The 26,959-nt window shown below is 40.0% G+C and overlaps 2 protein-coding genes across 2 annotated transcripts; both read right to left on the bottom strand.

Annotated features, from left to right (window-relative positions):
- Positions 1-7,446: 7,446 nt before the first annotated feature.
- Positions 7,447-13,153, bottom strand: slc34a2b (solute carrier family 34 member 2b). The gene is made up of 13 exons (XM_010730978.3): positions 12,725-13,153; positions 12,157-12,216; positions 11,931-12,059; positions 11,709-11,837; positions 11,417-11,560; positions 11,216-11,327; positions 10,929-11,124; positions 10,740-10,835; positions 10,341-10,452; positions 9,639-9,806; positions 9,239-9,355; positions 9,018-9,142; positions 7,447-8,416 (listed from the first exon to the last, which is right to left on the bottom strand). The coding sequence occupies exons 2-13, from the start codon at positions 12,200-12,202 to the stop codon at positions 7,871-7,873; spliced, it is 1,920 nt and encodes a 639-aa protein (XP_010729280.2). The 5' UTR covers positions 12,203-12,216; positions 12,725-13,153; the 3' UTR covers positions 7,447-7,870.
- A 6,558-nt stretch (positions 13,154-19,711) lies between these two features.
- On the bottom strand, positions 19,712-22,965 carry LOC104919063 (chymotrypsin-like elastase family member 3B). Its single transcript, XM_010730979.3, has 8 exons — positions 22,856-22,965; positions 22,663-22,751; positions 22,015-22,112; positions 21,732-21,860; positions 21,523-21,659; positions 20,212-20,354; positions 19,977-20,129; positions 19,712-19,892 (listed from the first exon to the last, which is right to left on the bottom strand). The coding sequence occupies exons 1-8, from the start codon at positions 22,896-22,898 to the stop codon at positions 19,875-19,877; spliced, it is 810 nt and encodes a 269-aa protein (XP_010729281.3). The 5' UTR covers positions 22,899-22,965; the 3' UTR covers positions 19,712-19,874.
- Positions 22,966-26,959: the final 3,994 nt, after the last annotated feature.

The following is a 26,959-nucleotide window of genomic DNA, read 5'->3' as shown; positions in this document are numbered from 1 at the left end:
TTAAAGAAAGATGTTTTGTGGTTAAAATGTGGTCGTTTGTGTCAGACACGTTCTTTAAGAAGATTATTCAATGTGAAACTAGCTACAGCTGCAGTATTATGATGCTTTTTGGGGGAAATATAAGACAATTACTTGTGTTTATAATTGGAATACGACACACACACACACACACACACATATACAGTACAGGCAATGTTTATAGATAATATTGCATTATTGTCCACTGGCAGCCCTTGGGGTAGGTACAAATGGGCCCTTAGCTTTGGCTACAGGCCAGAGGCTGCCGGGCAGACGGATGAATTTCATGAATCTGAAATGTGTGGAAATGTAACACTTGGATGTGAAGTAAGTCTGGAATGTTATCAGGGTTTCTGCTGCCCTGCGGAACAAGCAAAATTTTTTGCACAATATAAACAGTTTAAAATGATACAGACCCGGAGCTCTGACTGACTCAAGGTTATAATACCACTTACGCCTAAAAATGTCATCAGCTAATAAAAGTACTGGATGTTCTCAGCATGCACCGTCCTGAGGTACTGAGTGCATCCGAGTATGTACGGGAAACCCCAAGGGGAAACGTGTCACCACCTACGTTACTAAAAGTAAGCTTCACTTTTCACAGAGACTCTGGAGAGGGATTTGTTCCACGCTGAAGAAGAGTTTTAATGTTTCCACAGTTTGGTGAGGAAAGGAACAGACATATACACATACACATGTACTGTATGTAGATTTTTTGGGCTTTTTCTATCTTTATTTGATGCAGCTGAAGTCAGACAGGCAAGAAAGTAAAGAGAGAGAAGAGCAATGACATGCAGCAAAGGGCCGCAGGTTGTTCTCAAGTAAGAACTAATGTGGCTGTGAAATGTCAAAAACTGCAGTTCCTCAAACCTCCACTTGATGCTGGCTACAGAACGAGTCAGTCTCCATAAGTCCCCATGTTCAAATGTTCAACTTCACAGCAGAAATAAACATGTTTACAGCCTGGTACAAAAAACAGTTTTGGTCTTTATAGCTAATGTCCCCGTTCATGACAACTGTACTGAGGGTGATTTTTTATATAGAACTCACCTGTTCAAATTATATTAGGTTTCACATCAGAGACAGGCCGAACTGCCAGATCCACCACACTCTGAGCGTCACAACAGCTTTTCAGAAACCTGTAGGCGACGTCACGGATACGACATCCATTCTTTATACTGTCTTTGGTTGGAATTGAACATGGGCCACTGTGGTAAGGACTTACAGACATGCAGGTCCTGGTGGGCCTGCACTACATTAGAGCTGGGTGGGAAGAAGCCTACAAGGGAAGAAGACACCTTGATTAAAAATCTGATATACACACACACCATATATACTCATATCTTATGCCTCATCAATCTGCACCCAGAAGATGTTGAAACTTGTTTTTAAAAAAGTCTAAATATCATGCAGGATTAAACATATCTTCATGTTTTTATGTGCTAGAATGAACAACACAGGGTATGTAGCTTTGTTGGTACAATTAAATTACAACACTTAAATCTTGATTAATTTCACATTGTACAATAATTTCACACTTTTATCTCGTTACACAAAATTAAACGTTTTTGGTAGATTTCCATGTATTTTCTGGAAAGTAACAATAATCAGTAGAATCACTGAATATTTTATTGGAAAATAAAGAATAATAATAATAGAACAATGCCAGTGATAAAATATTAACCATAACGGTAACTGTCCAACAATACAAACAAACACCAGAGCGCTACATACTTTTACTGATTTAGATTGTTTCAGTTCAGTTCAAAGATTTGTTTCACTGTTTGTTAATCATTTCCTAAGCTGAGTGATCGAATCACAGTTCAAATACACTCCCACACACATCGGGTGAGTTGGGCGAGTAAGAGTGACGGTTTGACAGACTCAGGTCATTTAGAGGTCGGTGTTGAGGCTGATGTAGAAGTTTTACATCAGGGGCTGTCATCACTGTTGGGTGTGGTTACATGTACATCACCTTTGATTGTACACAACCATCCATGATGCCTCAACCTTGAAACTTTGAAGCACAGAAGCTATCGGCTTTAAAGCGTATGTTAAGGTACGCTTTAAAGCTGATTAATTAGCCAGCACCAAGATTTGAAAACAGAAACATTTGACTCATTTAGAGGTCCTAACTTTGTATCATTTTACCTGAATGTTTTAACTTCCCTGGTATTCCAAAGGTCACCGTGAAGCCCAGAGCAGACAAACCAAACACCAGCTTTGCATATGACATTTCTAACATGTTCCTTCCACTGTAGTATCTCCTTCAAACTTGGAACAGGAGAGTTGAGGGCTTGCAATCCACTACTACATTATTAGATGTCACTAAATCCTCACTTACATCCCCAGTCATGGGAGGCTGGAGCCAATCCCAGCTGACACTGGGTGAGAGGTAGGGTAGAGCACACCTTGAACAAATTCAAGGAGCAAGGTCATCACCATGCTGACACGCAGAGACAAAATTCAGAGTCACATCATCATATTTTTAATGTATAGTTGACCTCACTATCTGCTAATGGAAAATGTATATATTGCTGTTTTCAGGCAAAAATATGAATGTTTGGAACATACCGAGCATCTCAGCAGACAGATGAATAATGAGTTAGGACATTTTGATTCCTCTTTTTAACTGTGAAATCGATGGAAATGTTAATGAACAAAAGCTGACTACAGGCATTGTTCTCTACGAAGAATAACACTTCTGTTGTTCACTTTTAAGCATGCAGGAAGTAAGAAATTTCACAATAAAAGACACTGATTGATTGAGTGATTAAGACATTAAATGTGTTGATTTGAATGATGTCATGGAACAGAACTGCATCAAAGCCACAATACATGCCAACATTTCCAGTGTCAGCATTGTCCGTGCTACTGATAAATGACATCTGGTGACTGTTTAATAATTAATAAATAAAGGTCACAATAAAATACGTGGTTAAAGTCTCCCTTTGATTCCTGATATCCACAATGAACTTTTCAAACTGAAAAGATGAACTTTGCATGGAGAATTATTTTTAGACTTTTCACTGCAGTATGACTCACATATAATTAACATCAGTGATGGCCTGAAGTGTGCCAGTATGTCATGTCAGTGACCCAACTTGCACAATACCAGTACAATGGAATAAATGGAATGCAGCCATGATATTAGATTTTACATTATATTTCGACCTGTTCTTTGCCTGCTATGGAAAAGCATTGAAAACAAGACTGTGTGCTGCAAACAGAGTCGCTGCTGAAGCTTAAACGCTGACTTCACTCTGCATTCCAGCTGAAACAACCTTGAGAATAAAGATCTGATTGCGTTCGAACCACAGTCGCTGTGTCTCCTCACAGTGTCGGTTGGCCGCTGTGGACCTTGACCTGTCCAGTAATTACATACTAGCCTGCCTACTGCTGTAAAACCAATAATCAGATAATAATAATAGACAATAATGGTCGTGATGTGGCTCTTAATGTTGTGAGAGTCACCTTACACACTTCACAATGACATTAAAACCAAGGCAGAAATGTAATAAATCCATTTATATTTTAAAGATTTTGTCTGTTGAGGTTTACTGTGATCAGCCAGGAATTCAAAACAATGCACTATACTGCAACTTTTATAGGTTGTATCAAATATTCAATATATGTTTTAAACTTAGCTTTTACCGCAGGTTTAGGTTTTTACCTATGTTGGTTGATTTCCTACAAATATACGCAGAAACTGTAAATCTTACACTCTTATTTCACAGTACATTACTGTAATGGCACTTTTGCAGCGTATGATGGGTTATTATTTGGAATATTACAGGCAGCTTTCTGAAGCAACCGCAAATGTTTCTACGTAAAATTACAGTATTTCATGGAAATCTAGTGGCTACTAAGTTGCAGTTATAATACAGTAAGTAAATTACAAGTAATGTGATAAACACCATGCTGGAATTTAACAGCAAAATACTGTGTTTTTACAATATGATGTGGTTAGGTTGCTGTGAAAACACAGTATAATATTGGGAAATACTATATTTCTTTACATTAATATTGTGTCTGTATAGTATAATGCTGTGATTGTCAACTATATTACAATTACGATATATTACTGTAAATGTACTGCAATTATTAGCCAGAAATTTATAATAATATATTTTACAGGATCACATTCACACTCTGTTAACTCACTCTATTTAGAATAATTGACTCCAGACAACTCTTTTCAATTAGAAGATAGTAGATAGAAGAATATAGTTTACTGACTTCTTTTTGGAAAATGTACAACAAATATTTTTTTTTTACTCTTGTAATTAAAATGAATAAAAACACATATAAAGCAAATTGGGCCCTTGGATATATTTGTAAACAAAAGTACCATTGGAAATTACTTAGATCAATATCTATTGGACTTTTATTTGGTTTGTTGCAACTATTTGTTTTTAGGAAATTGCAACTTTATTACTGTTTATTTATGAAGTTTGGTGCCCTGATGTAATTACGCCCTTCACCCAGCTACAAGTCAAGCAGAGGTCTAATCACACAGTCTCTGTGTGGGCGTACAGGGCCTTCAATAGGCGGTCGTATATCTGCTTTATTGTTCATCAGTATGCATTGGCTAGCACTGTTACTCATTGGTAGTTATAAAACAGAATAGCCCATTTTAAAACACAGGGTAATTGCTAAGGTGCAGAATGACACAGAGCTGCTACAAATGGGAGGAGCAGGCTGTAAAGTATAGTGATCTAACACACTGCTGAAAAGCTAAAGCTGCTCTAATCAATATTTTAATATTGAGAATTAGGCCGATAAATTCATTTAATGTGAAAGGGATTACTCAGAGTGACAGATTTGGTTTTGTGGCGCCCAACTTTTTCACTGTTTGGATTCATTCACGTCACTTTCATCAGCAATGTTTCTGACTACAACTGGCAACTATAGACAGTATTAAACATGGATGTCAACCACAGGTTTCTGAAGAGTTAAGACGGTCTGAATGAAGCCTTGGTGCTCAAACAAGTCATATGTGTTGGCACCTACCTGTCAATTAAAGTGGCCATGCTGTTAATCCTGCATAACTTTAAGTCTTAATATAATTTGAACAGGTGAGTTTTATAAATATTCACCCTCAGTTGTCATGAACAGGGAAATTAGCTATAGAGACCAAAACTGTTTTTTGTACCAGGCTGTAAACATGTTTATTTCTGCTGTGAAGTTGGACATTTTAACATTGGGGACTTATGGAGACTGACTCGTTCTGTAGCCAGCCTCAAGTGGACGTTTGAGGAACTGCAGTTTTTGGTAATTCATTTGGTAAATGATTTACCATAAGATACTGCACTCAGGAGTTGGTGGTGAACAACAACAGAGTTTAAAGAGAGTGAATATTAGACTTGGATTCATCAGTTGGACAGAAACACAACTCCAAATCAATGATAATGTTGCTCTGTGTCTGCTGCATGTATAAATATGTTAGCAAACATGCTGAATAATGTGAAAAAGATTCAGTGTTTACATCTTGTTTCTTCACCAGTGGCCAGTATGTTTTTTCAGCGTGTACTCGCATACAATCTCAGATGTATAAATCTAGTAGATCATTAACAACAACTAATTAGTTGCTTACTTGATACAGAGCAAGTTGACCTTGTATCGTGTAAATCTGATAATTTGATAATGGAAAGTAAAATTACTGTGATCTGCAACAATTAGAGAGGTGGAAAGTTTTTCTTGTGCTCGGATGATCCCTTGAGTTACCAAGTAGAGATTTAAATGAGTTGATAACATAATGACTGATGAAACCTTGACTGCTGATAATCCGGTTTATTGCAGGTTGAGTCTTGGCACAGATTGCTTACAGGCCCTGAGAGAATATATGTTGTTTTTTCCAACCATAATTGGATTTGCATTTTGAATGCTAGAGTTTGTTTTTTTAATTTGTTTTTCTTTTGTATAATGAGTACATTTTTTTTTATTATTTTCTTATTTAACCATGAACAAATCCATAATCATACTCACACACTGGCCTAAAGAGTCGAACAGGTGAAAATAATTCATGTTATTGTGAGATAATGGACTTTGCTGTGGAGTAAAATAATCTCCATTTTACTCCACAGCAAAGTCCACGTATAGTAGAGAATAAAAATTATGTGAGCTGCACGGACTTCAAACAGCTTAAACGTGCTCCACATACAGATTCCTTAGTGGTTTTTATTGCATTCCCAACATTCCCAACAAGTGTGTAGATAGTGTGCTGGGAAACGTAGTTTCTCCAGAAGAGTTTATCTGTGGTCGTTGGCTGAAGTCAAACAGTCAGCTGTTCTTACGCTGCTGATATCTTTGTGAACATTCCTGAACCATTTTGTTGCAACATGCTGACAGCTTTTGTAAAAGAAGTATTATGAAACTGGAACTCCCACTGAACAACTAAAACTAAATACCACCAACCTTGTAGCTCTTATACCAAGGATTACTTGCTCAATATTTATATTTACTGTCACGATTCAGTATAGTATTTTATCATTGTTTATCATTGTATTAAATTTCCGTCCTTGCATTGCCTTGCTAATCTCCATCTTTGACTTTAGAGTTGTGAAACTATCTGATGTGTGTCGGGAAAGTAGAACCAGAATCGGAAGTACTTTATTAATCCCCGTAGGGAAATTGTTTTCTGATGTAGATGTAGAAATAGTACAAAAATCTGATGAAAAAAGAAAAAACTGGGTTACACTTGACACGAATTTCATAAATATTCCGATAACTAAAAACTATTTTCATACAAAGTATGGTGAACTGACAAAATTATCACATTATTTCAGCACTATAGCAGTTAAACAGTGTGAAATTTGGATTAAGTTACAACAAAGATAGAGAGGCGTTAAGAGAAAGTTGAACAAACTTAAAAGCAAAACTTTAATTTAATTTAATTTGTAAGTGTAACTTATAATTTTAAGTTCTGGCAACTTTTTCTTCTTTACATTGTGTCTGACAAAAACACAAACTGTACATACCGTACATTTGATCAAACTAAAGATTAAAAGTCTTTTTAATATCTAATTATCTATTAGATTTTATTTATTATTAAAAAAAACATTTTTCTAAACACAAATTGAAAAAATGCAGAATAAATGGACCTGCCAGTATAACACTGCCCTAATTCTGCAGTAGACTTTGCCTTGTGCTTTGGCCTGAAGTCACAACATTTCCGTTCAAAGGCAAATCAGATATGAAAGAGTGAAACTATTTTGTGACACGAAGCCATTTTCTTTAACACATTGCAGGAAACATTCTGATCTATCATCTGAAACACACATGCATGGCCGACAGTATCTCATCTGATCAAATTAAATGATTAAAATGACACATCAGTGCCTAGAAACAACTTCTGGTCGAACATATGAATATTGTGTTATCTGCATAGAAGTGATGGAAACGGACGAAAAAAAGAACCTGACAGTATTGCACTTTAAAAATAGTAATTTCTTTTTATTTACAAATATTATAGTCTTAAATACTGAAGGATAACAAATATTTTAAATGCTACATTAAACATGTGAAATTTAAAGTTGAAAATAAAACCAAAGGCCTCTTAACATATATCATAAAAATATAAAAATAAATTCGGAACAACCCATAGTTATGTCATAGCTGATAGTGAGTCTGAACAATAAACTGAAAACATCATAGAATAAACATCACAGAAATGGCAGGTTTGTAATAATATGTCCAACACTTCTGTTCATACTCTCCAACATTATGTTGACAGACGGGAGTGCTTAATCATGAACATACCACAACCTGAGAGATGACCAAATTACAAGTGTGTTCCAAATACGTTATTGCATTGAGTATTAGTTATAGATATAAACTGAACTTAATAATATTAAAGCTGTGTTGCTTTAACGGCCTCCTTTGTATCTTCATCTCTTGTCATGGCGGGATTGTCGTACATCTCCAGACTCTTCTTGCTGCCCCTGCTCACCTTTTCCTCGTCTTCTTTGTTGCAGCACTTGCACCTCTTGCAGCAGCAGCAGCAGTGGTTGCCACAGAAACCGAACATGGAGGTCACCGCAGTGTCCCACGGCGCCATCGAGTGCAGAGGCTTGGGCAAAAACTCCCAGGTGCGGAGCAACTTGGGCAGGTAGCGAGGGCAGCGAGACTGCATCACATTGACAATGATCACAAAGATAATCAACACAACGATGGGCACGCCGACGCCAACCAGGACCTGCCAGCCGGCCAGCGACAGGCCGAACACAGTCACGGGCATAACCAGGAAGCACAGGATGAGGTAGAGGGCGGCAAACCAGCGGTACTTGGCCGTATGGTTTCCAAGCCCTCTGGCCAACCTGATGGGCACCCGCATGAAGGGGATTGGATACCACAGCAGGATACCCATGATGTTGAAGAAGAAATGACAAAGTGCAATCTAGAGGAAAACACAGAGGACATTCAGACTGTCAGTGTTAGATCTCATAGAAAATATCAATCAAGACCAAGAGTCAACAGCCTCATCATCATGCAAGTATTTGGTTATAAAGCAAAGTATTCCAACTAAAATTGGACCTAATGGTAGATGCTAGATAGAAGAACATTTGTCATATGTTCTGTATATATTTTGTAGCAAGGTTTGAGGTTTTCTACTGAATTATTTCCATGTATTTGTTTAAAATTCAGATCATTCTCTTGTCTGGTACCAACTAAATATCTGGTGAATGTACCCTACAAAGAGTTATCCTGAGGGGACCACGAATATCTGTTCTGACTTTCATGACAATCCATCAAACAACGTTTGCAATATTTTATTTAAACCCCAAAAAAAATGTCAACCTGTTGGTGGTGCTGGAAAAACATAGGCAGATCATTTAATTCTCTTGGGACCATGACCGGTAGTTACAACAGAACAAGATATTTCCATTTCTACTAAAGTGGTAGACTGACCCACAGACCAATATCGCGCCAATAGAGCCAGGCTGCGAGCATGGTGGCTGAAAACAGGCTCACAAGAGCAACTTTTTATTGCTTCTTACCTGCAAGGAGTTGGCTAGTGTTTCTCCAGGACTAGCCATAGCAGCGAGAATAGCAGTGGTTGTTGTACCAATATTTGAGCCCAGTGTCAAAGGGTAGGCTCTCTCAAGGCTAATGACACCGATACCTGGTGAAAGAAGATTGACAGGATGTAAATCATGGTGTCATTAAATCAAACATTTTAAGAAAATACAGCCCGATCTTTATATGAATGATGACTTACCAACGAGAGGAGTTATAGCAGAGGTGAAGACGGAGCTGCTCTGTACAATGAAGGTCATTCCAGCTCCCACGAAAATTGCAATGTAGCCGGTAACCCAAGTGAAGGGGAAGGGGAAGTCTGTAGTCAAACAGAAAGGCTGGAGGTGAGCAATAAACCTGATGAAGTAGGCACAGTGTGACTGCACACATTATGAGCAGGGAGTTTTATCAAAGAAATGTTTGTGCCTGAGCTTTTCCCTTCACACAACAGGACGGATGAACCTGGAGGTGAGCCAGAAGCAACAGGGAGGCTGTACCTGTGTCGCTCATCAAGCAACACCATCGAGGCAGATGTGCTGACTATCAAACAGGCTGCAGCGAGCATATTCACTGATAAATTAGAACTTTCTTTTTTTGTTTACCTGTGTTGAGCACCTTCTTGATGACCACCGCCACCTGTCCCTGCAGCATAGAGTTGAGCAGCTTGACGATGAGGATGAGGCAGGTGCAGAGGACGAGCAAAGACAGAGCGAGGAGAATGAGGCCGACCGCCAGGTCTGGCAAATTAACATTGGCGAAGAGGTGTTTGCCTGCAATGGACAGACACAGATAAATTGGCATTGAAAGGTCTGCTCGATGCATTATGTGACAGCTAATAATAGCCTGATGTGGATGACTGACTTTGGAGCTTCTTTGATAAAAGGAGCTGATAAAACAGCATTTTTTAATCAGGGAGGGGGTGGACGGTCTTTCCTTGTGATTTAAAAACATTTTCCTCAAGACCGGTTTTTGTTCTAATTAAACTGAAACATTTGTGCTTTAGGCACAAAAGTATTTACTTTAATTGGAGGCAGAATACTTTAAAGAATCCTGAGCTTTGGTAAGACAGCATGAATAGACCCATTGAGTAGGTAGACGGGTCAAGAGTACGAGGGTATGAGCTGAGTCACTATAAAGGCTCAAAGGTAGTCATTGTCCGTACATCAGAGGGTCTGAATGAAGGAGGTTGTTGTATCTAATGTTTCACTGAGCTCCAGCGGATCAGGTAATCCTAATTGCTTTGTAAATGTTCTTTTTTTTCTCTCTGCAAGACAGTAGGCATTCCCTGATGTAGACACGCTTACATTTCTGCAGGTAGATGGTCTCAGTGGAGTTCATCTGTGTCCAGGTCTGGTTTCCTTCTTCCCAGCAGAGCCCGCCGGCAGGGCAGATGTCCACGGTCGCATTCCAGAAAGTCTGTGAGAAAAGATCGAAGACAAAAACAAGCTTATCATGCGAGTGAATGAAGTTAATCTTTAAATTATCATACGTGACATTCCACCTTTTATAAAATAACACACCTTCAAAGTATGATCTAATGACTGAATGACTGCGGTCACAATAGAAGGACAATATCAGTCATTAACAGAAAAAAGCAGAGGTAACCACAGCTTTATCATATGTTTTTACTGTAACTTTGTTATGTTCAGCATGTGGCAAACTAATAATTAATGCATGTGATGCAGCTCTTGTTGCTTTCTTACCGTGTTGGTCTCTTTCTTGCACCATTTTTTGATCAGACTCATGTTTTTGGCTGCTGGGTCACCGGTGGCAATGGCGGTGATAACAGATTTGTCCAGCTGAAACAACACAGATTTTAACACTCATCAAATAAATAAACTCTTGTATGTTATTGTTGCATATATTTTTTTGATGATTTCAAATCCTCCTACCTGGATGATGGAGTCTGTGAGAGGGTCCGTGATGACGTTGAGCAGGTCGGGGGCGTTCTCTCCGGATTGGATGTTGAAGGATTCGATCACGAGGTTGGTGAGTTTGTACAGGACACCTGTGGCTACTTCCAGGGGCAGAAGGATGAGCACAGACAGCCAGTTGAAGAAGTCGTGGACTGTAGCACCGGCAAACGCTCTGGAAGTGAAGGCACACAGTCATGAACACCTACCTCGTGGAGTTTTAGCCCTTTATGTGTCACAAAATGCTTGATGACGCTCTGATTTACCTGCGAAACTCATTTCGATCTCCTGCCTGCATCATAGCCACGATAGTGTTGGTGACAGATGTTCCAATGTTGGCACCCATGATGATCGGCACAGCAGACTGGACGTCCAGCACTGAAAAATATGAGTAACGTTACTTAAATGTATAGTAAATGCATCTTCCATGTTCTGGTGTGTGTGTGTGTGTGTGTGTGTGTGCTTACATCCAGAGGACACCATGCTGACCACAATAGAGGAGGAGGTGCTGGAGCTCTGCACCAGCACTGTGACTAACACCCCGATCACTAGCCCAGCCACAGGGTTGGCCAACACAACATTGTCCTGGAAGATGTCACCGGCAACTTTGCCTGCACACAAACACCCTCAGGTCAAAAACACAACGCTCTATACGCATTACATAAGACCTGGCTTTATCAAGTCAATAAAGTAAATGTGCAGTTATGGCTGGTGATAAAGGCCAAAGATATTAAATGTAATTCTGTGAACTCATTTTACCTCCGACTAGCTGGAAAGCAGAGCTGAGAACATCCAGCGAGCAAATAAACAGGTAGAGAAGTCCGAGCAGCAGAACGCTCTTCAAAATCGCAGTCAACACTCTCTTAATCTTCCCTTTTGTGTCCAGCTCTGGAAAGAAAAACAAAATAAGGAATCAGAATCCAGTTTTTGTGTATCCACTCTGTGCAGTGCAGCAGGATGAACAGCAAGCTGCCTCCTCACCTGACCACTTGACCCCGGTGTTTTTGAGCTCTGGGAGATCCCAGGGATCATCATTTGGATCCTCTTTCACCAGGTCCACGGTAGAGTAAGCAGGCAGGACAGCCACATCTTTAGTTGAGGTGTTGTCGTCTAATGGAGGGACAGACCGGAGGGAATGTTAACGAATAGAAAACACTGAGTCTCAAGAGGTTTAAAGTATCCAAGACAAAGGAAGAAAGTCACAAACCCAGGGAAGGGGTGGAATCGGACCCTGCTTCTGGTCTTGGAGCCATGGCTATCTGAAAAGCTACAGTAAGGACACAAAACAACTCAGATCAGTGCTTTATCTACAGATAATTATACACACAGTGTTGTATTGTATCATATAAACACACACTTTATACAACTTTAACAAACACAGAAGGACTTAGAAGCAGATTTACTACTTTTAAACTGATGCAGCCTTTCAAAATAAAAGCACTTTTTCAATGCAATTTTTCTATCATAACACGAATAAATGATCACCACCTGTATGGCTGATTAAGTCGAGCCAAATCTCCAAAACTGCCGTGATGAAATTAAAATAAACCACTTTAAAAAGGCGCACACACAAAAACAAAGTAATTACTGTAATAGCCGTCTGATTATTTGACTAAAAATACCGCATCATTCACTCTTCCTGGATCCTCAAACATCAAATTGAGACAAGACCGAAACAATAAATCCTCGATTATAATAATAATTTCCCATGAGCCCGTGTGGCCTCTCTCTTTCTTCCTCAGGTGGAAGAAAGAGAGTGATGGCTGTATACGCACCTGCAGCGGAGCGCTCTGAGTCGCGTGGAGGAGGCTTCACCTGGGTTACCTGTTGCTCACCTCGAGGCTGAGAGATGCTTTTATAGCGCCGCGGGCGCACGCGCACATACGTACACACACACTCTTACACACAACCTGCTCTCGGTTCAAAGGTCGCGCACACCTGTGCACGGTACAGCTTTACTGGTAAGGTGCATCTCGTATGTGGGGCAAACTGTGATAAAACAGATGATATGCTGAGAGTCGATGCAGGAAATTCTTCTTATCCAGTGTCATGTCAGCGGAGTTTATCAGAGTTAGAGCAGAAAATTAATATATATGTATATAAAAATCTCTCTCTATATATATATATCTCTATATATAGATATAAAAATCTATTTTATGTGTTTGCACCTGTATGCAGGCTGAGCCACAGGCAGTGCATTAAATCACAAAAGCTGCCCCCTAGTGTTCGTAAATGCAACACTGAGCTGCATTTTTTGAGAATTTTACTCAGCTGGGGGGGTGACGAGAAAACTCTGTTGCATTTTCTGGGAATTTTACTCAGCTGGCAGGGCATAATTATAAGTTGCACAACTTTCTGGTTGTGCAACTTTTATTTACTCATTCTGCTGCATTTTCTGGGTAGTTTGAACTCTTTAGAACTCTAAAAACACTTTAAATCAAACGTATGAGTACATTAATGGGCTCTTTTACTGCATCACATCGACCCTCTGTTGGTCTTAGATAGTTTCCATGCACGCTACAACTTTGTTCATATATTTATGGACTTATTTGTTATGTCACACTGGGCAAACAGCAGGTCCATGTGGTGCATTGTAGTGCAAATGTAATTATTACCCATGTGCACTTCACACAGGCCCGGCCATGTGTATATGCATATGCACACACTCACACTCACACACACACACATGCATAGACACGTTTACAGCTCCTTTGAAAGCGCACGCCTGCGCCTGTGCGCCTGTATGTGCACGCGTTTATTGCTTATTAATCTCAGTTTATAGCGAGAGATATGGCGAGAGATATGGCTGTAACAACATAGCATATTACATCTAAAACAAATGGTGTGTATAGGAGTAAATGATTAAGCTGGAATGATGTTTCAGTCACTCCCAAACTGCAATAAAAGAATCACTACAGGTTTAATGATGTACTTATAAAAAGGAGTTCACCGAGTTCGTCAGCCTTAAAATGATTTATGATGATTGATGCGATGTTAATGGTACTTATTTGATTTGATTAGATTTAATTGGCCACGCGAGACCTCAGAGCAGGGGTTGATTTTATGGTAAATGTGTGAGTTTCAGTAAGACGCACTCACACACTTCAGAGAGTGTGTGTTTTTCTTTTCTAAAAAATGACTTCAGTCTCTGAAAATGAAGTCCAAACGCAGCCTTAAAAGTCCCACATGATGCGTTTAATCTACTTTGGCCACCAGAGTTAGTTTTATGTGTGATATGCTCCTCAGATTTTTGATCCCTCTGGATATTCTGAAAGGATTTTTAGGCCCTTAACTGCATGTCTGAAAAAGCCTGTGATGTTCTGCTTCTGCCTCCTTTCATCACTTTAAGACCTAAACATACAAATCACCCCAGTTATCTTTCAAATACAATTATTTGGCCTTAAGGGCTGGTAAACTTGATCTGAACATACCCTGTATATCATCTCACTTCAAAACAGCAGCTCAGATAACCAACAATCATTAAACCGTGCTACTTGGCTGCACATGCAGGCTGTAATATAAAGGCAGCTTAGGTCAGATAAGTGTTCAGCAAAATAACTGCACCTACGAATGAAACATTTAAACTCCAGAAAATGAAAACCATACACAATCTGTCTGCAGATTCAGTAAATGATACTTTTTTAATTTTTATTATTAAGATATTTTTGGGCCTGAAGAATGACAGGCGACAGACGGGAATGACATCCATCAAAGGGCAAAAGGTCGATTAAACACTGGGCAAAGGCACCCCGACTACATGATACTTCAAAATACTCATTACATAATTGTATGATCATATGAGAGCCTTAAAATGTAACACACACTTTCCCAAAAATCCCAAATAATTGAAGAAATTTTACTTTATTACCTACAAACTTCTGCATGAAAAAGCAGCAAACATTTGACAAATTAAAAAATTCAACTCATGATTTGGATTTTTCAGATTTTATTATTGTGTTTAGGATCAGGATGTCTCCTGACCGTCTTCCTTTGGAGGTGTTCCAGGTCCAACTGAGAGGACACCCAGAACCCGCTGGAGGGACTACATAGCCCATCTGGCCTGGGAACACCTCGGATCCTCCAGGAGGAGCTGGAATATGTTGCTGGGGCCTGGGGCGTCCTCCTAAACCTTCTGCCACCGCAACCCGACGCCGGATAAGTAGAAGAAAATAGATGGATGGATGATTTTCTAATTACTTATGTTATTATGTATTTTTTTTTTTTTTGGCACATTTGATCAACAAAAAACAAAACTCAAAAACATTTCAAACTTTCCAAATAGTTTGACTTCATTTTTAGATGAAGTAGCAACACATTAAAGAGTGCCTGAAGAAAATGTGTGTTAATATTATGCAGAAATATGTTTTATATATTTATACATCCATATACTTTTTTATTTATTTTATTAGATTTTTATACTCTGTATTTAAACACATAAAAATCTTAAATATCTTTTTAAAAATACCACAAACTTTGATGTGTTTCTTGTAGGTACTATATAATATAATATATAATGTATGATGTATAATATATAATGCTGACTGCTACTGTTAAAAAGTTCCATGACTGCGTTCAGAAGTCAGCAATCACTATCTGCTATTTATTAGCACATAATCGATTATTGATTAAAGTGTCCACGCCCAGAGGCTCAGCTTCTGTGCAGCGATATTATGTATGATATGAATTTGATTGGGTCCAACAGTGTTTCTTGCTCTGACCTTGACTCCTCCACAGTATTCACAGTAACATGACATGATCTGTGCATGAGCTCGAGCGCAGTCCCACAGAGAGGCGGTGCGAGTATAAAGATGCGCGTTAAAGTGGATTTATTTTTACAGTTCGCCGAGTTATTTATTGACTAACCCATTAGGTTTGATGCAATGGCTCTTTGCCCATGTGACTTCAGGAGACCCACATATGATGGAAAGATCAGCAGAGGCTTACCTTTAACCTTTGGAACGCTGCTTTCGCTGTCTCTCCACCCACACACTAATCAAAATACTTATGCCTGTGATTATGCAGTGTTTTTTTTCCATTGGAAACCCCAGTGTGACTTTAAAAAATATATATTTTATAGAAAAAACACTCACATAATTTTATCATTTAACCGATACACAAAACCTGCTTCAAAATCTAACTCTTCCCCGTACACATGAGTTTATTTTACAGTCCTCTGCCCACTGTAATTCATCTTAAATGATTTGTTTTCCTCAGGAGATATGTTATGGTATCAGAGTCAGTGATTGCCTACGAGGTCACGGGGTTGATGCCACCCATCTGCCATGTTGGCACAGTCCACAGAGGGTCAAACTGTTTGCCCTCTTGTTACTGCTCGGGGCCAGCGTATAGTACTATACTGTGAGTAAGCTGTAATCCATAAAACCATAAAAACTCAGCAGTTATAACTCGTCCAAACTGGTTTGAGCAGCTGCAGTATCAAAGATACACAGTCAAAAGTTTTTGTCCTTCTGCAGGTTTTAGTGCCTTTTTTAATTTTTTTTATTTTAATTTGCCTGTTAGAATAAAAATATATATCAAGATATCATATCATCCATCTTGACTTTAAGCTGCATGGAAAGCCCCTTCTGATTATGTTGTAATAACAAGAACATCTTACACAAACGTGTGGTTAATTTTTGCACAAAGAAAGCAACATATTGACTCTGCATGCTGCCAAAAATGTGTCTCTGTCTTCTGAAATGTAACGTTCCTGTTGTGCTGAGTGTGACCCTGCTGCCTCCACATGGCCAAAATGTAATTTCAGATACCGTAAGCTATGATACGTTATATTAAAATCTATTTCTCAAATACAGAAAATTGCACCCGGAGCAATGTTCGCTCTGCGATGTACAGTCTGTCCCACATGCTGTGGTTTATTGTGCGCTGAAGCACAAAGGTATTGCTGAGTGTGAGTCGGGGTCTTGTGACCATCCTGAGTCAATCTGAACCAGTAAAGAAATAATCATTAACAATCTGAACATTTTACCAACTTAGAGTTACCGAATAATGTTTAATACTGCAGACGGACTCCAGAAAATTAATATATGCACACTGCAGATGATTTATATTATTGTAAAGTTAGATTAATCTTTATTTTAAATACTTATATACTGACTTTAACTGAACGTTATTTTTAGAATAAGGCAGCCATGGAATTTAATATTCATAACTATGTTTTCATGCATGTATAATCACCTGAAAATAAGAATATTTTTTGTTTTTGTTACTTAAATTCTCCTTTTATATCTTCAGTTTGAGCAGGCCATGTTTCTACAGTAGCTCAGAACAGACAAACTAAATACAGACCCTACTGTAGACAGGGCCCTTTGAATGGTTACACACAAGGTAGGCGAGAGTGATGCGAGGAGCTTGCAATGCAGCGATTACACCACTTGATGCAACTACAGCTTACACACTGGAATCTAATAACAAAATCGAATAGAAATGCCACATAAGTCGCTGCTGTAATCCTACTTAAAATCATAGACTACAGGATATGACAGCTACAAAGAGCTGTGCTACCTTTAGATGATGTTCTGTGTGAGAGTCTAGATAGTATTAATATTAAAGCAACATTACGTAACCTTAAAATAACGGATTTTAAATCATTTTCATGCTACACTGACTCAGATTGTGTCCCTGTCATTCCCACTCTGTGCTCTGTACGCCTGTTCTTGCACTAATGTAATGTTTCTGGTCGGGTTGTGTCAAGTGCTTAATGCTGTACGGCACTAAGACTCTGTGATTTACAGAGTTTCCCGATGGACAGTGAAGTAAACTGCTGTGAACTGTAGCTGCTGTTAGCTAGTTAGCTCCATTGGCATGCATGCTCAGAGCACTGAGGCAGTGTGGGTGTTTGCACTGGAGCTTTGGACCAAAAGGAAGAGGAGGATTTCAGGCCGGTGTGTCGTGCCAGAACTGACTGGGATCAACAGCCTCTGCGGACATCATGGCAGAGTTGAAAAGACAGCAGAAGGCTGAAAGAGAGATGCCGAGCTGGGCTTGTTGCTGTTGGACTAGTAGGTAATATTAGTTGGCTCTTGTGTTGTTGACCTTGCTTGATGTTATGGCAGAGCGCAGACTCCATATGATCCCAACAACCTTGAACAAGAAGACACAGGATGTGGCCTGGGGGCAAATCCCAGGGCAATAAAAACACCCTCAAGCGCTCACTGCAGCTCTTTCTGCTGCCTGTTAGACAATTCAACGGCTGGACAGTTGGAAGACAATGTTTAAGATGTTAGGGACTGTAACACTGTGTAAAATAGTATTTAAAGTGGGGATGATGTCCCTATTTAAAACTAATATATATTTATTAAGTTGTGTGTTATATGTTTGGGGTCAGAGTTGTCTTTTACAGCAGCCATCGCTGCAGTCTGGTCTCTCCATCTTCATTTCTGTCCACTGGATGGAGCTGCTGTGATGCTGTCAGCACTGAGCAGGTTCACACTCGTACCAGCAGATGGGGACAGATAAATGTCAGAAGGTTTGTGTTCATGTGACGGTTCAATGCAGAGCTTCACTCATGAGTGCGTTTCACACAGCTCACAACATTTAAACATTAATGTCTCGGAGCTGCTGCATGTTAATGAAGTCAAATTAATTTAATTTCATAAATCAATTCATGACTTTGTCTGGGCTGGAGGTGTGATTAAAGTTTAGCTGCACTTCCGCTTTGTGAATCTGAGTCAGGTCGTCCTTCAGTGTCTGTCAGCACTCCCTGGACAACAACACTGTTTTTGGATAGAAATAGAAAAGTATAGTAAAGTAGTAAATATGTAATATAAAGCCAGATGTGGAAAGTGTCTAAGTACATCTACTTAGTACATTTTGAGGTACTTGGGAGGCAGCTGCACTCGCAAGATCAGTCACCGAATGACGCTTGGTTGCTCAAATCAGCCATCTGCAACAGCTGTTAATTCTGCATAACTATAAACTTTAATATAATTTGAACAAGTGTGTTATATATAAATTCACCCTCAGTACAGTTGTCATGAACGAGGAAATTAGCTATAGAGACCAAAACTGTTTTTTGTACCAGGCTGTAAACATGTTTATTTCTGCTGTGAAGTTGGACATTTGAACATGGGCACATCATTCTGTAGCCAGCCTCAAGTGGACGTGGCACTTTGGCGTCATAAGTCTTATATGTGGCACCTTTAAGTATTGATGAGTACATTGTGATATTCTATCACCCTGAATGTAAATGTAGCCTGAAACAAAGTTGTGAACTTGTTGTAACTTGATGTAAATTGTGTATTATCGCATTTATCATATATCATACTAAAAATAGCGGCTTGTGTTGTCACAGACTGGACGTATATTCGTCAAAAGTGGTTCAAAATGTTCTTTTAAAAAAAAAATCTGATGCAGCAGACTGCTGAGGTCGTGCATCAAGGTAAACTATTGCTGCAGTTTATCTCATGTGAAGTGCTGCTCTCCAGCTCAGCTCCCACCTGGGTGCATCAGGCAGTACGTTCACCAGCGCCGACACTTGGCCGACCTTGGTGATGATTGATAGGAAATACTGATTCATAAGTCCTCCATGCACGCTGATGGACAGCCATTCCTCATTCTTCTTATCACACAACGGGGAGGGGATAAAATATGAAAGTGCGACTGTGCATTTTTACAGAGATGGTGAATCTTTCTACACTTTTCTTTGTTTGAATCTGGTGTCTGCTGCACTTTGTGATGAGTTGATTGTTTTAACACACATTTGATGCACGGCAAAGGCATGTCCAACACTCAACGACCACACATACTGATAAAACACACGCAAAAGTTTATTGTACATTGTATCATTTTACATTTTCATGTTTTTCAGCGATGGCAGATGTTCTGCGTCTGACCCTGATGTGAAATAAAGACTGTAACTTGGGACCTCATTATTTTCCAGTTGATCAACTGGCGTCCAGCAGATCCTCAGTATTTCAACATGACCTGAGGACGAAGACATGACTTATTAATACATGAAATATTTTATTCAGCAGTGACACTTCTGTGTGATCAAAAAGATGAACTTACTTCACTGAGCCAATCTGTGAAGGCTGACGTGCGGGTGAAGACGGTGGGCTTCTTCACTTCATTGCAGACACGGGAGGAAACGAAGCTGGTTACACCCTGAACGTACCACCTACCGTCCTGACCCAAACAGTTCAGAGGACCTCCAGAGTCGCCCTGTGTTAGAAACAGAGACACAGTATGAAGCAGCCGACCTTATTCATGGCAGGTTTCTGTTTGTTGTTGTTGCCTCACATACATTGCATCCAGATACGATGTCTCCTCCTGCGCAGATCATGGTGCTTTTCACGTTGATGCCCCACCAGTCGCTGCGACTGCACACGCTGTGCTCCACCACAGGCAGCAAGGCCTGCTGCAGCTTATCAGGCATAGGGCCATGAGCTGAGAGGAGAGGGCAGGGCTGAAAACATCATATATGATATACCATGAAAAGCTTAAGCACCTATTATACTCATTTTAAAAGTAGTTACTAATTACTCTGCCGCAAAAGTAATTACATACAGTCCTGCTCCATTGCCTGTGCATTGTTTTGAAGCCTTGTGCAACCTCCCAACGAGTGACTTTGTGACTATCAAGTCCCAAAAACTGCAGTTCTTCAATCTGCCACTTAATGTTGGTTCCAAAGCAAGTCAATTTCCATAAGTCTCAATGTTAAAATGTCAAACTTCACAGCAGAAATAAACATGTTTTCAGCCTGGTTCAAAAAACTGTTTTGGTCTCTATAGCTAATTTCGCCGTTTATCACAACTATACTGATAACTGTGCTGTTACCGATGGTTTGTTTGAGCACCCAGGTTTCATTCAGCCCCCCTCGGCTCCATCGATGATTGACGTATCTGCCCATTTTTGGTTTTGGAGTCGGCAACACAGTGGCAGCATAAGCCAACAAACTCTGAGCTTTAAAACGGCTCTTCAGAAACCGACAGGTGACGTCATGGATACCATGTCCATGTTTTATACAGTCTATGCTTTTAACATGTGTTCATGTTAATGTTACCTACTGTACCTTTAAAAGATAATTAACTTGGTGACGTTTGAAGAACCCAGTGGGTCATTTAAAAATACATTTCCGAAGTTGTTCCACTGTTTCTGAATCAAAGCAAAGATGGCAGCCTGTCGACTACTTGGATAAGAAGCCGTGCAACTTGGGAAACAGGTTGAAAATGTTTGAGTCTTCTGAAATCGTTGTGCTTTTAAAAAAAACCTTACGAGATTTTAGACAAACTTATGGTTACCTTTGTGACCTAAAAGTATGCGAATACACAAGAGGCACAAACTGGGTCTGTCCATCAAACAGAGTAAAAGACAGTGAAAGAGTTAAGGGGATTAGTACCTGTAAAGTAACTACTGAATTTCAAATGACTGCCCAGCATGACTGTGCAGATTGTGCAGATGTTACTGCCATTGCTCACATTTAAAGTTAAAACTTGCTTCTAGCCAACATTTCCGCCTGTCTGAGCCTAAATCAGCCTTTAATGTTCTCCACAAATGAAACCCTGCAGCGATCTGCGCAAAAGCAGGATGACAGAAGAGGACACGGTGACATTACTGTAAAGGTTGCCCCAGCCGGAGATGTAACATGGTGTCCCATGGGCGGGGATCTCTCCGGCCTCTGGAAGACAAGCCACGCCGACACTGTCGCTCATAATCGGGCTCTTATCCAGTTTCAGCAGGGCGAGATCGTTTCTGTGAGAAAAACCTAGTGAGCAGGTGAACATTTATGATTATTTAGGATGGATCAAGGTTTTTGTTTCTCACCCATCAGCCACAAAGTCAATGTCCCATTTAGGGTGGACAACGATGCGCAGAACGTCTCTGATCTGCTCGGTGCCCTCCTGCACACTCATGCTGTGCTCTCCCAAGACCACACGGTACACATCACCGGGCCTGTAAGACACAAAGAAAGTTCAGCATTTCATGTTGCACTTCTCTGTGGTATTTCCCTCATTCAGTATATTTTTACACTTCACAGCGTCAGCGTTGCTTCTCACTCGTTATCCTTTGAATCACACAGTGGCTATCTTGTCTTATTATTAGTCACCAGATGCAGTGTCCAGCGGTCAGCACCCAGCGAGGTCCGACCAGAGTCCCTCCACAAGTGTGATGGAAACGGCTGCCGTGCTTCACCTGCAGGGAGATCTGAGAAAGAAGACAGTTGTTACTGTCCTGTACGGTCGTGTATGGGTACTTTAACAAGTCAATTAAAAACACTGTCGTTACATTGTGGTGTTGTACCATTCGAGATTGGTCTCAAGACTCAAGACCGCTTTCAAAGGTCTTGATCTAAATTGACCAAGTTTTTACTCGGCCTTGTCTCGGTCTCAGACAAAGAGAACGCAAGATTTTATGATTAAGTTTATTGTTTTTTACATTATTATTGTGATTAAAGCCTCTCACCTCTCACTGCATCCCTTCACATGCATTTAATGAAAGTCAGTGATGGCTATCTGGTTGGCGGTTGTCTGACAATATCCTGTCATAACTTTTGACTTCCTAAACCACAAAAAGTTCATCTGCAAAGCAACGTTCAAAGAAAACACACAGCAGTCTGTCAATACTGCACACAACATTAGCTAAGTAGGCTATATATTGTCTCTTATTGATCTTGGACCCTTCATAGTCTTGGTCTTGATATGTTCTGGTCTTGGTCTCAGTTTTGGTCAGACTACCAGACTGGTGGTTACGGTACCTGCCATGGCCAGCTATGAGGACGAGCATCCTCTCCATTCACCACTCTGTTGGTGTCAGGTTTGACAGCCGGTGTGCCACATCCAAAAACTACAGACACGCAATAAAAGATCCTTTAATTGTAATTAATTCAGCGCTTAATCTTAATATGTGACAGCTGTGTGAGGACCTCTGTGCTCAGCCGTGTTACTCACCATATGCTGCCTGAAGCAGCAGGAGAGCCAGTGTCTGCATCATGCTGTCCGTCTGTTAATGCACACACATGCTCTCTCAGTTCAGTTCAGCTCTCTTATATCTCCTCAGGTCAGTCTAACTTTGTAATCAGTGTCCACTGTGACTGGGAAAAACGTCCCGTCCTGCAGATGCGTCAGTCGGTCAGCCACGACACTAAACTGTAAACACGTGAAACAGCCTCATACATGTGATATGACTGTGCAGATATTTTCCCAGTGTGCCATGCTGTGATAGAAATATAAAGTAAAAGAACATATGACTAAATTAAAGATGAAGGAAGTTCAGTTAAACGTTTCTAAATGTTTCAGGGATAATGAGACTTTTGTTTTGCTCTAAGACTTCTTCTGTGCACTCAAACTGTGTTCACAAATTTAAAGCCTGTGTCCGTGAGCACTTCACCTTTGCCAAGATAACCATTTTCACCCGACAGGTGCGGCATATCAAGATGTTGAATAAACAGCATGGTTATGACACAGATGTGCCTTGGACTGACCACAGTAAAATGTTAGCTTACACTGATGTTCCAGCAAAAGCAATGAGAACTAACCAATCAGAGGCCGAGTAGGTCGGGTCATGACTTTGCCTGCCATGGGGAAAAAAATGATATCTGCTTCATGTGAAAGAGTCCAGTCTGTCTTTTTTCAAGATAAAACTGCAGATTTTAAAGTGGCCTATTGTGAGCAGTCCAAAACACATATGTGTTGTGGTCATAAGTTAAAACTATACTCATATAGTTGCTTTTAATGACTGTACATAACTGATCATAATAAAATTAATAATAGAGAAGTTTATTTTATGTTATTCTTGGGCTTCTCAGGTCTTACGTAATTTAGAATGCAAGAAGAAAGGCCTCATATTGTTGTAACAACAACTAGCAAACATGGGAACCACACATGCTGATGTACTGAGAGTGTTTATACCATGACAGTGTTTGGGGAGGGGTTATAGTAAGTATGGCTTTAGTGTGTTATCCAACTGGCATCCTCCGTGGCTGTGAAGTGCCAAAAACTGCAGTTTCTCAAACGTCCACTTGAGGCTGGCTACAGAATGAGTCAGTCTCCATAAGTCCCCATGTTAATCGCTAATTTCTCATTATATTAAAGCTTAAGTTATGCATAATTAGCAGTGTGGCAGACACGTTAGTGTCATTACAGATGGCTTGTTTGAGCAACCAGGCTTCATTCAGCCCGCCTCGGGTCCACAGATGATCCACGTCTTTGCCAATTTTCAAAATAAAACATCTGTTGCAAATTTCCAATCAGCCAAAACAAAAAAAACAAAAACTATTTGGCATATTTAAATATTTAAAAGCACTTAAACCTGGAAAAAGTACCAAATCTGAGCAAATTAACAAAGTCTGGCAGGCAAAACGCTTCTGAAACGCTCCTGATTGGGTTTGAAGTCATGTGGAGGACGGACAAAACAACACCTCAGATGAAGTTTCACAACAGCTCTTCAGAAACCTGTGGGTGGCGCCATGGATACGATGTCCATAGCTATACTACTAAGGCGTCATCAAACCATGAGCTAAGACACGCCCCCAAAAAAACACTCAAACTCAAACCCTCAAGGACAAACTTATTTTCCAACATGTATGATGAGTTTCAAAAGTAATCTTAAAAGAATCACAAACTTCAACACTAAATATACTCCAACAACAAAATCCCTGATTGGTGCTTAATCAATAATTTGCTTATAGCGGCATGAAAACATACAGTCAAACAGGAAAAACGCCTCAGGCTTGAACAAACAGAACAAAGTGTTCCTGCAAGGAAACTGTGGAGGTTTGTGAAAATGAGAGTAGCTGAGGCAGCAACTCCGAGTAAGAGAAGAAGAAAATCAGGGAGGAAGGAGAGGAAGGCAGAGAAACTGAGACGAGGGTTTAGTGTCGTCAGCTGTCTCGGCGCTCGGCGTTCAGCGAAAAATAAATTCCCTTCCTGCGTCCACAGAACTGGATAGCTTTGGGTTACCTTCAAGAGAAACAGTCCTGTAACAACTTTCTCTCCTTTAATAACATGTTATACATTCATGAAGGGGCCCACACTCCTGCTGGATCTGGACCCAATTCTTCACGCCTCGCTCAGACAGTACCCTTCCCTCCTGAGGGAAACTAATATCACTCTCCGGAGAAGACGGCGTACATCTATAAATTTCCCCGTTTAGGGAGCAAATCAAATCAATATTGCCTCAACAGCTAAAAGGCTTTGCTTGTTTTCTCACCGTGTTAGGATAATTCCCCTACACCAGACGCTGAATGAAGATTTATGAAGCAGACATGTGCTTTATGTTTGCATAACATCGCAATGACAGAACTGTGTATAATTCCGATTAGGGCTGCAAAAGTTACAGCTCACAATGAATTAAGCATCGACGGTGTTTACAGGAGGTCATTCAGGTGGGAACTGTCATTTATTACGAGTGAGTGTGTGTAAAACAATAAATTCAATGAGGTTTAAGAGCGTGAAGAAGAATCAATAACCATTTTAAATCATTTTAATGTTGCTTGTGATTTAAAATGCAAATATTGCAATATTTTAGAGCACGGCAGCTTTATTACTGAGAGAAAGAACAGAGCAAATATTATACATTACAACTCTTTACAATGAATATGATAGAAACATACTGACTCATTAATATCTTAGACATGATTTATATAATCACACAATGACAAGGCTAACATGCCGATGTTTACCAGGCATTATATAATCAAGTTATAGAAGTTAGCATGCTAACGTAATTAGCTCTAAACAACTTAGGCAACCAACCTGGAAAAGTACGTCACTCAAACCATCAACTATTTCATTGATTTTGGTGAAACTGGATCAAAATTAATGGAGAAAATGTTTTCTTCTGATGTCCTCCGGCTGCTCCGCCTATGGAGAAAATGTTTTCTTCTGATGTCCTCCGGCTGCTCCGCCTCAGCTCTCTGTGATTTACGGAGTTTCCTGATGGACATTGAAGTACACTGCTGCCAACTGTAGCTGCTGTTAGCTAATGTTAGCTCAGTTTGTTAGCCAGGCTGCCCGGCCTGTAAGCTCAGAGCATTGTGGGGAGTGTTAGTGTTTGTACCACAGTTCATTTGGACCACCGGTAAGAAGAGGGGGTTTCAGACCCAGGGCGAATGCTGACGGGGAGCAGAGCTGATGTCGTGCCAGAACAGGAGCTGGCAATGAAACTAGGCTCATGCAGCTTCCAAGAACATAATATCAGAGGTCAAAGGACTGAAGAAGACGTTACAAAGGACGCTAAGAATAGAAAAAGAGAGCATTTTGAAACTAGGGGCGCAATGTTCTACGCAATGTTGCTTTAAGTGATCACCGGACTTATTCAGTTATCATGAAGCATCAAATTACAGCTGTTTTGTACAGTCAACATTTGAGACTATCCAGCGTTGCCGTTCAAAAAGCTGTAACGTAATAGTTGGCGGTTAAAAACAACTCCAGTCGTACGTCTGCTTTATCTGAGGAAAGGATTACTGTATCATATTACAGTGCAAAACAATTTATAGCATAATATATTTAGATTTTATGATAAAATGGCTGGAAAAATTATAGTTCGGTGTAAAGTTATACGAGCTCTTCTTGAACTGCCTGCATCTATAACCCTTTTATTGTTTTTTCTTCTTCCTCTCTAAAAATTTCCATCAAGACATTGTTCTGCTGGAGTACGTAAATCGATATTTCCAAAGAGAAATACAGTTAGCCACAGAAGCAGGTCTGCTCTTTATTCAGTGGTAGCTCAAGACAGAGATAAATTATCTGAGACCAGCCTGCGCTGTTTAAGGCCAAGTATATATCTCACAAGGTTTTCAGATATGTCAAAAATCTGACTAGTGCAGCCTGGAGACGGAGGAAATGCTGCCAATTAGACCTTTGAAACATAAATCACACTTTGCAGCTCTGTCACATCAAGTGGCCAATATTCAGTTTCCAGTGCCTGAGAAGAAGAATACCAGTCATTAATACAAGGAAGAAAAAAAGATAGGCTGAATAAATGTATAGCACATGCGGCTTTCCATGAGTTAGTGCATGATATCACCTTTCAACGCGCGAGAGGAAAAATGT

The sequence above is a fragment of the Larimichthys crocea genome, chromosome XVII (assembly GCF_000972845.2).
Source record: "Larimichthys crocea isolate SSNF chromosome XVII, L_crocea_2.0, whole genome shotgun sequence".
NCBI classification, from domain to species: Eukaryota; Metazoa; Chordata; class Actinopteri; family Sciaenidae; genus Larimichthys; species Larimichthys crocea.
The sequence above is the reverse complement of the archived record's forward strand: the minus strand, read 5'-3'. Positions and strand labels throughout refer to the sequence as shown.

Coding starts and splice junctions, on each gene's coding strand:
- slc34a2b (XM_010730978.3), bottom strand. CDS start 12,202: ATGGCTCCAAGACCAGAAGCAGGGTCCGATTCCACCCCTTCCCTGG. Junction 10,453..10,739: donor GCAAGAAAGAGACCAACACG/GTAAGAAAGCAA, acceptor CTTTTCTCACAG/ACTTTCTGGAATGCGACCGT. Junction 8,417..9,017: donor CACTAGCCAACTCCTTGCAG/GTAAGAAGCAAT, acceptor GTTTTCCTCTAG/ATTGCACTTTGTCATTTCTT.
- LOC104919063 (XM_010730979.3), bottom strand. CDS start 22,898: ATGATGCAGACACTGGCTCTCCTGCTGCTTCAGGCAGCATATG. Junction 22,113..22,662: donor CTCATAGCTGGCCATGGCAG/GTACCGTAACCA, acceptor CTTCTTTCTCAG/ATCTCCCTGCAGGTGAAGCA. Junction 21,861..22,014: donor ACCGCTGGACACTGCATCTG/GTGACTAATAAT, acceptor TGTGTCTTACAG/GCCCGGTGATGTGTACCGTG.